General features: G+C 54.9%; 1 protein-coding gene across 3 annotated transcripts; it reads right to left on the minus strand.

The window, feature by feature from the left end:
- Positions 1 to 2,034: 2,034 nt before the first annotated feature.
- PHETA1 (PH domain containing endocytic trafficking adaptor 1) lies at positions 2,035 to 11,104 on the minus strand. Of its 3 annotated transcripts, none has more exons than XR_006415731.1 (4): positions 10,155 to 10,573; positions 7,997 to 8,337; positions 6,254 to 7,631; positions 2,035 to 4,399 (listed from the first exon to the last, which is right to left on the minus strand). XR_006415731.1 is itself a non-coding variant. In XM_044440820.1 (4 exons), exon 4 carries the CDS (start codon positions 7,617 to 7,619, stop codon positions 6,675 to 6,677), a length of 945 nt encoding a protein of 314 aa, XP_044296755.1. In that variant the 5' UTR covers positions 7,620 to 7,631; positions 7,997 to 8,337; positions 10,155 to 10,367; positions 10,956 to 11,104; the 3' UTR covers positions 2,035 to 6,674. The 3 variants fall into 3 exon arrangements, 2 of the variants coding, with proteins under 2 accessions (XP_044296755.1, XP_044296757.1); XM_044440820.1 differs by adding an exon at positions 10,956 to 11,104 and having other exon boundaries at positions 2,035 to 7,631; positions 10,155 to 10,367; XM_044440822.1 differs by adding an exon at positions 10,583 to 10,746 and having other exon boundaries at positions 2,035 to 7,631; positions 10,155 to 10,367.
- Between the last annotated feature and the right edge of the window lie 308 nt (positions 11,105 to 11,412).

Consider the following 11,412-nt stretch of genomic DNA (forward strand, 5'->3'; position numbering starts at 1 on the left):
CTCCCGAGCGGAGCGGGAGCTCTCCACGGGCGGGTCGGGAAGGCTCTGCCGGGCTGTCGCGGGCCTGCGATGCAGCCAGTGGGCATCGCCCTGGGGGTTCCCGCAGTGCCGGATGTGGAACGCCCGTTTTGCACACGGAAGGACCCGAGTCCCATCCCCAACATCCCTGCATAGGGCTGGGGAAAGACTCCCCCGGATCTGAAATCCTGGCGTTCCATTGCTCCTGCCTGTCGAAGGCATGGGGGCAGGCGTGCTTCTGCTCCGATTCAGGGTGAGGCCACTCACACCGATAGGGCAGCTGGTTTTGCATGCAGCTGGTAAGCACAGGATTAGTTCTGGGAGCAAAGCCTGGGGAAAGCAGCTGGGGGGGGGGGCCAGGAGTGCTTTTGTGCCCCCATTCCTGCTGCCTCAGGATTGTATCCGTGCTGAGGATCTGACTGCGAGTCTGCTTGCTGCCTCTGGGCGATCAAAGGTGCTCCGTGGGATATGCAGTATTCCTTTGAGTCCTTCAAAAGCAATATGCAGGCCGGTGAGCAAGGCCGGTCCAGGAGACCCCTCTGTTGGCGGACTGGTGCTGTCAGGGGAGCACAGCTGGACTGCCAGATGTGGGAGAGGGAAGCAGCCTGGCTAGAGCCCCGCCCCACCCGAATCAGTGGAGGGGCCTCCTTTCCGGATAGCTGCTTTGCCCTTTAAAAGACCCTTTGAGATTTATCAGATCACTTCTTGCTGACATTGCACAAGCAGCCTTCCTACCTATTCCAGCCATGTAGAGGCTGCATTTCAGTAAGCAACTCCCCCAAGGAATACTAATTTTAAAACCTCTGTTAAAAGCCACGCAATAAAAGGCCCGCAACAGAGATGGCTTCTATAAAAGCCAGATAAAGCCACCAAGCTAAAATCAAATGCCTGGATGTTAAGTTTAGGGTCAGGGACAGGCGAGCCTCCCTGGGGAGCTTATTTCCAGGATAAGGCCCTGCCGGAGCCCCTATCCGCCTCCCCACAGGCAACAGCGGGCCCTGCAGAGGGGCCACTGACTAGGCTCTTTAGGCAGGTTCCTGGTGGCGGAGCCCCTCCTCAAGCCGCTTAAAGTTTGAACCAGCACCTTGGACCGAACTGTTGTCATAGTTTTAATTTCGGGGTGTGGGTGATTCTCTCTTTGAATTGACCCGGTGTCCTTCAAGAAACTTCTACCCTTCTATTCATCCGTTTAACCCCTTTTGACGCAAAAAGCCTCTACGCAAACAGGTAAGGAGGTGCCCATCAGCGGCTACGCAGCAGGTGTGTGCTTTCCCCGTGCAAGCATTTGTGTCTGAATGGAAGGCATTTTTATATAGTGGCAGGTCCGAGTTTTACTTGATCCAGCGCTATTTGGGGACCTGGATTCCGTAGTCTCTAACAACCACATGAACAAATGCAACGTTTACCTACTAGCTTTTGTACCCGTTTTGCACACCAGTGGGAAATGGAAAGTTGAGTTGGCTCCAGCAACTTCTCCCCTTGACATGCTACAGATGAGCTTTAGTGAAGCAGGACCTTTGAACTAAGCACTTAGATATCGTCTTTCGAACCCCCAGAGAAATCTTGCACTCAAAGCAGGCAGGGTGCCTCCGTCACATTTTCTGAGGTTCATGTACTGTACTTTAAAAAGTTTCTACAAGATTGAACTTTGTTAAACATTTAAAAAAGAAAAGGCCCACAAGTTCTGTACAAGAGCCACTAAAAAAACAATACAGAAATTGTATAACAACTTGGCTTGACGTCTCCGTTTTTTGTGTTCAGTCTTAGCCATCTAGTTGAAAACCACTTTTATTCTGCGCCCCTTGAACTTGAATGAATGATGGTAACATGCCAGAGGAATGCCAGGTTTATCCCACTGGGACAACAAACTAAGAGAAATTTAGCTGAGATGGTCAATTCAATCCTGCGTTATAAAAAGAAGCTTGTATCCACGTGGGGATGTCCGAAGCTGCCTATGGACAGGACACCTCATCTTGTGGGTTCCGAAGAATAGATCATTTTCAGAATAAAAACAAAGCATTTCAAATTGTTTATTGTTTTTCCTCCAAGGAGCTCAAGGTAGCAAACACGGTCATTGCTCACAATTGTATACTCACAACAACCCTGTGAGGTAGGTCAGACTGAGAGCTCATGACTGTCCAAGGCTTTTCAAGTGCTCTTCATGGATGAGAGGATTTGAACCTGGGAGTGCTTCCAAACGGAGGGCTTTTAGCTACTGGCGTCTAGATACTGAACTTGTCCTGGATAGACGCTAAATGCTATACCACACTTACTGTCAGAATCACAGACTAGATATGTGCCGAATAACAGCCTTCTGCATGGGAGCACCCTAAAAATTCAGCTTCGGCTCATGAGAAAAGGGGTTAGCATGAACTTTCTTGCCCTTCTTCATGTGTGCAATCGCTCTTTCCTTTGCCAAGCCCTACCGCCTTGCGCTGGGCGTGCAAAACTGGGTGACACAAACAGACCTATTTGTGTGTGGCAGTTAAGTCTCGGGATGGTTGGATGCAGCAAGATTGCAATTTGCCGTGCCTGCCCAGGTCGCCCCGCCTCCAGCTCTCGCCCTGTAATGTTTCGTTCTCGCCCTGCAACGTTTCGTTCCAGGAACCCGGAAGCAATCTCTGAGCCTCAGCACAGGGGAGCTTGTGGTTTTTATCTGCAAAGGAAAATGTTTCCAAGCAGTCGCCTTTCTAACAAATTATTCATGCAGCTTCTGTGCATGCGAAATTACTAAATCCTCCATTTGTGGAAGAAGAAAAACACACAGCATGTTCAGCTTTACTGCTCAGTTCTTGAATGGAAGTCTTGAATTCTACTTCCTTCAACAAATGGGCGGAATGGACCTGAGACGGCAGTTTCCTAATCAGAAGCACAACAGATAGGCCCTGCCTATCTTATTCTTCTCGGTGATAACCCAGAGGTAGGATACTCTGACGTTCCCTTAATCTGCTCTACACATTTGAGTGAGCTGGAGACTTACTATTATTAGAACATTTCTATGTTTTGGCTGCATGTCCGACAGAATTCTCAATGGCTTTACAAAAACATGCTTGGGTGTGCAGAACGAACGCTACTTTGGTGCAGTGTCAGACCCAGCCTGATGCTTTTCTCGACAGTCAGCATGGAAGGAGAGATGCAAGGAACAAGAAAACAAGAAACTTGACATTAACTACATAAAGCCACAACCTACTGGGGAAGCGACGACAGGATAAAAGGACGACATGGAGTCTTTTTAAGGCAGGGGTGGCTGAGTTGTGGCTTCCACCTTTCACCCCAGCCAGCAAAGCGAATGCTTCAGGATGATAGAAGTTGTAGTCCAACGTCACCTGGCAGGCTCCAGTTGCTCCACCCCTTGTTTAAGGCAAAGTGCTTTTTAAAACCCCTTTGACGTAATACACAGTTTGCTTCCTGCTTTGCTGAAGGTTTGAAGGAGTGTTTCGGGTGTGTGCCTGATCTGCCCTGCCGTCCAAAACTATGAGCAAGCGCCTCCAGCCACCTTCCCACAGCTGGTTGTGGCGGGTAAGCCAAGATCCTTCAAGGAAGCTTGTGTGCCCCCCAAGATTCCTCCAAACAAAGACTGAAAACAGAAAGTGGACGCAACCTGACATTGCAAGGAGAGAAGGGGGCATTTAAAGCTGCACCATCCCCCCCCCAGTGCTTTAGTGCAGTTTTGGACCTGACATATGAAAAGACGTATAATGTGTGTAGAAGTTCAGCATGTCCGAGCCCCCAAGTGACATCACGAGGAAGAGAAAGAACCTCATGTGCTCACCTCTGTTTTTACACCATGTGGTGGCTGAGATCGTCAGGGCAACAGGAACCAAAAGGCAGCAAAACACACAGCCCTCTTGAGTCCTGCCTCCAATTAATCTAATTCCATTAGCATGTGTGCATGAAACGTCCCCTTGGCACGCCGGCTCAGCGACTGACTGTTCCTTCTCCACCAAAGCTTCCAAAGGCCTGCACGGCATTTTCCATGCAAAGGGGGTCTTCTGTTTTCTGAAAGAGACTTTTGCAGATGCACCAAGAGTACTTTCTCCTCCTCCCTCACCCCACTTTCAGCGTTTAGGGTCTAGCAACCTGGAGACCCTTGCTTTCAGGACTTGCTTCCGCACTGGAGCTGTCGGGCCACGGTGCTGAAAGAGGCTGCAGTTCGGTGGCAAAGCTGCTCGGCGTCGTGTGAAAAAGGACCTGACATGCAGCCGCTTCTGAGATAGTAGCCGTCACTGCATCCTGCAGCAGTGAGTTCCACAAGTGAATTCTGCCTCATGGGAAGAAATGTGTGCTCTCGTTTGGCTCTAGACTGAATCTACTGCCAGCCCATGTCTTGGGATGACACAGCAATTCCCCTCCTCAGAGCTGTTGCAGGCGGCAAAAAGTACTACAGAGAAAGGAGAAACAGCAAGCGCAGACAGTGCTCCAGCTGGGTGATCATTCATAATTTTTACCCTGGGCTCTCCAGTCTTGTAGAAGACCTCTTTAGATGGCCTGTGTGTACCGCTTCAGTTGCAAAGCACACAGCTAACATAAAAAACAAAAAGCCAGCCAGAGAAAAAAACTCCTTCGTTTTTCACATGTTAGAAGAGCTTCTGCCCACCATGATTTAAAATACTAATTTTCAGAACACGTGTAGTTTTGGTTTTAAGCTCACCAAAACCACGGGACTCTCATGCTTGCAGGATGCAAAGGGAGTTGGGACCTGCTGCCCTCTTCACCTGCCACTGCCTGGCTGGACATTCCCGCTGGGTCAGACTTTGGCCCATGGCCCAGTCCCCGGCTGTGCTGCCCTCCCTCACGGACAATGACCGTGCCTCGTCCCAACGTATTTCAGAACTGAAAAGGGCTCCCGGTGGCTCAGGGTCCATTTCCGACACTCCGAACCGTACCCCTGCTGCGCTCTTCAGCAGTTTTCTGGGAACAGGTTCCATTTAAAAACGAAAACAGATCTGATCACAGCAACCTTGTAAAAGTGGCATTTCAAGCTACTGGAACTTCGCGCTTTTACTGTCTGGTTTTCCTACACATACTTCTCTTGCCCCCCCGAAGCGACTGAAAGGGATGCTGGCCGGCTGGCGCAGAAAGAATGATCTCCCTGCAACCGTCCTCCCCACATCCTGGCCCGGAGGGGATTCTGACTCATGTGTTGCCATTTGAAAGCGCAGCTAATAAACTTGTGCCAATATATTACGAAACCTGCTGACACCTTTAGGAAGGCCGGAGAAGGGGAGCCCTGCGCATGCGTCTTGCAGGCCAGGCTGCCTGCAGCCAACGGGGCCTGGAACAACCAGTATTCCCACCCAGGGCTCACCCTCTGCCCCTCCCCCTGGCTTTCCAGAGGCTCTGATGAGCACATTTCCTGTGCGTAGGGAAGGAGGCTGCTGCTGGTGGCTGCTGGCCAGCTGGGTTTTTGCCTGGCTGCAGAAAAAGGAGTTGCTGGCAGGTGTTTACCTGGCCGGAAGGCCAGGCAAGTAGTGTGGGAGGGTGAGGGAAACCCAGAGCGATCCCGCACCCGTGTTGGTTCTTAGAAGAAAGCTGGAATATTGTCACACGGCTCGGCAGCACATCCAGTTCCTCTGCTCCACGTTCATTTCACAACACCCCCGTGCGGTTGGTGACAGCGGGGCGTCCCGGGGTGCCCTTCTGCCTTTTGTGCCGGTTCCCCTCCTTCTCCAAGGCTGGAATGGCTCTCCTAAGCGTCAGTCATGTGCCGCAAATGCTTTAAGCGACAAGTGCAGCTCATTCCGGGCTTGGCCCCACCTGCTCTGCCTTCCTGGAAGCATCTGCAAAACATCTGCTTGGGAGCATCACAACACCTGACCAGCATAGCTGGCCTTGACCGATGTCTCCCTGAGCTCTTTGCGGGGCAGAGAGGAAGCCTTTGACTGTTAAACCCATTTATCATTGTAGTGTAGACATAATCTTAAGCCCGCCCACACCAGAACCAAGCAAAGCTGAGCCTGGGCTGGGCTGGGCCGCCAGGAGGGATGTGCGATGCCAGTTCCCCAGGACAGTCTTGGCCTTCTCCAGTCAGCACGTCTCTTTGGTGGCTTCCACCCGCCAAGGATGTATGTCCCATTTGAAGACCAGCACCCCCAACACACAACCGCAAAGAAATTCCGGGCAACATCACACACAATGGCAGTTTGGCCTTTCCAGAACCAGAATAGGTCTCGGGAGAGCGGGGGAGATCGTGAGTTTCCCCTGAGACTTTGACAGCCGACTGAGTCAAACTCACCTGGCGTTGGAAGATTTCAATCCCTCCACGAACAGGGAAAATGTGTGGTTTCTCCCTGTTCTGCATGCAGGGTGCCCAGCCGCTGATGCTGAATAGCCTGGCTGCTCCCAGGAAAGATCCAGTCCGGAAATCGTGGAGGAAGAGGAAGAGGAAGAGGAAGAGGTGGTGGGTCGCCACCCTTCCCAGCTGATTTTTCTCTGACCTGGCCAGTTGCTTTTAAAAGCAGGTCCCTTTACTTATCATTTGCAAAGGCCCCTTGTTTTAATTTCAACAGGGAATTTCCTCAAGGATCACTCTTATCAAAGAAGCACAGGGCTCAGGCGGGGCTGCCAACTCGCTTCTCAAAGGAAATGAGGATGCAATCGATCACTGGCTCCTGTCGGGACTTCCCTGGAACCGTTCGGCTGGCACAGCACGCAGATCACCGGTGGCCAGGAAGACTTTCCAGCAGCTGAGTCTGACTCACAACGGCGGGTGACCGTTTCTCACGGCTCCGTGTTTCCAAGGGCGCTTGCTCAGCCGCCGCGTCTGCTCGAAGACGGCTGTCCTTTGCGCCCTCCAGCCATGCCCGCCGCAGTGCGAGAACCTCTCGGCCGTACCAGTCGTGCAGCTTGGAGAAGCAGGCCGTGCTTGGGTACACGGGGCTGCTGGGGCCGGCGCCTCCAGCGGCCCCGGCAGCATCGCCCGACAGGGCCCTCCTCCGAGGGGGCAGCGGCGGTGGCTTGAGGCCCTCCTCGTAGCTGCCACCTCCGCAGGTCCTTGCGCTCTCCTGGGGGTTTCCCCCGGGCAGGCTGACTGGCCCTGGGGAATTGTTCCACAACGCACAGCCGTTTTCTTTGGCTGGAATGCAGATGGGGACCGTCTTCTGTAGCAGGCCAGGGCCAAGAGCCACCTGGTCCAAATTTGGAGCCGTCTTGTTCTTCCGGCAGAGGGGCGCCCGCCTCTGGACCCGGTGGCGGCCGGAGAGGCTCCTCTGCATCTCGTCCAGCTGCTTCTCCAGCTCCCTGACCACCAGGCGCAAGTAGTCGAAGCTGGCCCGCGAGAGGGACTTGACCCAGGCCTCCATGGCCGCCTGGCTCTCGGCCGCAAGGATGTAGGTGCGGGACCTGGCGCAGTCGAATTTGATGGCGAAGGCAAACTCTTCCGTGGACTCGCACAGCTCCACGGTGCAGCCCTCCAGGATGATGACTCCCACCGGCTCGCGGCTCTCCCGGTCCTCGAAGTAGAAGAGCATGTTCCCCTTCAGCACGAACCAGCGCCGGTGGTAGGCGGTGTTCCGCTCCCCCTTCTTGCAGAGGAAGCCAGCCTTGTCGGTGGGCGAGTCGCAGGTGGCGTAGAAGGCCAAGCTCCGCTCGTTGAGCTTCATGGTCGCTCACACCTTGCAATGGAAAGAAGGAGAGGGAGAGGCAGAGAGAGGGAGAGGTGGGTCTGAAGCCCCAGAAAGCTCCAGGCCGAAACAGTGGGGAAGGGCCACGTGTAGACACGCTGGCATCCTCCCCAGAAGAAGGCTGCCATTTTGATTCTTCTTCTAGAGCACCAATTGGCAGCAAGGAGATTCCCATGTTTTGGACCTTCCGCCCCGCAAAGCCCGTGCCAGCACAGCGCAGTGAGCGGAATGCCGAGTCCAGGCCCAGTTCACTTGAGCGAACCGACACCTGGCCCTGCTCTGCGGCCTGCAAGGCAGCCTCCTGCGCTGGCAGGGGGGCCCCCATTTCCACTCCAGATCCCCGAAACGTGACTCACTGGCTGTTCCTTCTCACTGCACACCTTCCTCCACTGCTTTTTTAGATGATCAGGAAACGGCTCCAGAGCGAAGCTGAGTTTGTGAGCAAAAAGGGGGCAAAAACCGCCCAACAAATCTCAGCTCATGGTTGAGTTTGCAGTATGTGATTAATGGCACTTCTGTGAGTTTGGGATGCTGGCGTCAGCATTCCTCAACATGATGTCCTTGAGACGTTCGGGGATGCGACTCCCAGGAGTCTTGCCAAGTGGCTATACTAGTTGGCGATGTTGGGAATTGTAGTCTAAACATCTGGTGGGCAGGAAAACATCTTCCAGGTTGTTCTTAGCGTTTCTTATGATGGCTGCAACAACAGTAAAACGGAGGAGAGTCTTCAGCGCCTCAATCACTTCCTCCCGGATTCTCAAAAATTGGCCGCAAAGTTGCATTTGGTTACACAGACCTCACTACTGCAAAAGGTTAATGTGTGGGAGTGCAAAGACACCATACAACAGAAGGGCAACGAGAAGGGCTCGGGTTCAAGTACGAGGGCTGCCCCACAGCAAGTCGGTTCTTGTGGCAAGGGCCAGGCGGATCAGATGGTTTTCAGTCTGTGTCATTTTAACAAGTGCAGGTTCATGAAAGTCGGTACACAATCTACACGTATCATCATAAAACCCGCACTTTGTGTGTTTTTATATTCCAAGCCACAGTTTATGCACATGGGTTGGCCAGGGGATGATGGGAATAGTGATTCAACCCAACCAGAGGGCACTGGATTAGAATAGGTGGCTGTTTGCAGTCAGCCTTTCTGTGAAAACCTGTCTCACCGCATCTGATCTCAACGGGAGCCATTGCAGATAGACTTTGAAGGGCCTCCAGTGCCCCCCTCCCCCAGAATCTGAAAGCTGCTGGCTCTAAGATTTGAGGGGTTGGCATGCCAGGCAAGGTACAGCTCTACCTACTGAAAATTACCTGGCGTGACACCCCCCTCAAATCCTGGAACCAACACTGCTAAATCTGCTACTTCCCCATCCCACATTTCTATAAACATCATAAACCCCAAATGCCCGCACATTACCCGCTAGGTGCACACCCCTCTGGGTGTCCTATTTTTTAGCCCCTGTGGCTATCCAGGACAGAGACAGCTTGTGACCCAGGAGGGAGACCGTGCCTCTTTCCCAGTGACTCCTGCCCACAGGACCGAAAAGGCAAACAAAGGAACTCAGCAAGCCGGGGGCTCATCTAACCTCAGCTGCTTTGCACACACTCGAGGAAGAAAGACACAAGAAAAGCACGAAAAGAAATAAGAAAGTCGGATCCTGCCATCAGAGCGCCTTCCTTCGGGTCAGCCTGCCTATTGTGAGCTGGGTCGCTCTCCCGGCCTCTTGACACTTCACTGGTGTTCAGGGAAAGGTTGCTGCTTTATGGAGCCTGTTGACCGACTCCATTGTTTGGAGGAAGACTGCTTTGTTTACTGATCCTTGGGAGACAAACGTGTGTTTCTCGTGCACGTGCATACACAGCCGACAGCCTGCCTGCTAGTGAGACACACACACACGAGCCCAAGTCCTTTGGATGAGTCCTCAGAGAGAAGCCCCAGTGGAAACCTGCACGCCGCTGAGGGCTGTCTCACGCACCGAAGAACTTGCACACTTCTCAGTGTTGGTGGGAATTTCCAGCCTCCTTTGCAGGCTCACTCAGAGTTTCCCTAAGAAGCTTACAAAGAAGGGGATACACCTCAGAACATCCCGAGTTCACTCCTAGCATTGCCACTTATTAAGGGCCCCAAAGAGAAAACTGAAAAGCTTCAAATGTTTTCGCTCCTCCTAGCAGACAACACTGTGATTAAACTCCACGTTCTGGGGGCATTCTTTTTGGCCCACTTTCTCCTTGTACTTAAAATGTTTCCACCCTGAGGCGGAAGATTCCAAAAAGCAATGCAAAATCAACAAATCCACCTCTCAGATACCCAGCATGTGAAACGTCTCCCTCTCTCCCCACTGCTGTCATTTTCCTCTATATATACACTGTATGTGTGCGCCAATTATCTGAATATATTATTTGCATGCGTGAACACGTGTCCAGAGCTCTGCTGTAGGCGTCCCCTCCAAGGATCCTTCCGGGATCCTCCTGATACATCCTGGGAATCTGACTCGGTGTCTTCCGCGCATCACTCACCTGCGCGGTCCCAGTGCGTCTCCCTCTTCTTGTCAAAACTTGGAAAAGCCTCTGAAAGAGCTACAGGGGCCTTGCTTCCTTCCGGGCGGTTGTGCAGGCAGCTCTCCCTCGCAACGCGCCCCGGAGTGGTGACTTTGGCGGGGTGGCACCTCGCGGCAGGGTCCCCATCCCAGGTCCAGTGGGTAGGCTGGAGCGCTTGCCACCGATCTTGGTCTAGAAAACAACAGCTGTGCTTTTCTGCCGAGCCTCTTCTGGCGCTCTTTGATTTTAGGAGCTTGCTCACGCGGGTCTGTTTTATCGCTTGCACCCTGGCTTTTGCGAAATTGCCTCCAGCCGTCCTTGAGCCGAGGGGCAAGCGCGAAAACGCACCAGGGAAGCGACAAGACCCACGCACGTCGCGCTTGGACGCTGCGCGGGGGCTCATGTACCTGTCCGCCCATCTGCCGAAGCGTCCGCAAGCGGCGCGGGTTTGTGCGCGCTTCTCCGCCCGCATCACCGGGCACGGGCGCTGGTACCGAGGAGCATCTGCTCTGCAGGGTCTCTGCCCCCCAGGGGTGAACCATCTGCCGGGGCGCAGTCATAAGGGGAGAGCGGCGAGAGGGAGGAGGGCAGGCAGTGTCGCCCCGACCGGACGCCGAGCCCCAGACCCGCGCCCCGCCCCGCCCCGCGCCCGGTGGGCTTGCCAGGATCGCTGGCCGCTTGGCACGCGCAGCGCGCCCCCTCGACCGACCGAGCTCCCGCGGCCTGTCCGGGTCGTGCGCCCCGCGAGTCCCCGCTCCTCCCCTCGCTCGACCGACTCACCTCTGCGGCGACCTTGGGCGCCCCCGGCAGATCGCCACCGGCGGGCCCCCTTTGTCTGCCGGGGCGCCGCGCTCTGCCATGGCCGGGCGGCGCCGCCCCCTCCCCGCTCCTCCTCCTTTCCCAGGGCTGGGCATCGGAGGGAGGCTGGAGGCGCCGGCTCCCGGGACGGCCCTTCCGCTTCCCTTGGACGCTGCGCTCCTGGCCCGGCCTCGCTGGCGCGGCGCGGCGGGGCACCGGGGGGCCCGGCTGCTGGGAGGGACCCTCCGGCTCGTGGCCCGCTCTCGGGGGGCCGCCCCTGCCGCTCGCCGCGCCGCGGTGGGCCGGCGCTCCCCTCCCGCGCGAGCGCGGAACGTGCGGGGCGTTGCGCGCCGCCACGGAGACGCGGGCGCCTTTCCAGCCCGCGGGCGCCGCGCACACCCCTCGCCCTCTCCCTCCCTCCCTCGCGGACCCGGCTGCG

The sequence above is a fragment of the Varanus komodoensis genome, unplaced genomic scaffold, assembly GCF_004798865.1.
Source record: "Varanus komodoensis strain SLA01 unplaced genomic scaffold, ASM479886v1 scaffold38, whole genome shotgun sequence".
NCBI lineage: Eukaryota > Metazoa > Chordata > Lepidosauria > Squamata > Varanidae > Varanus > Varanus komodoensis.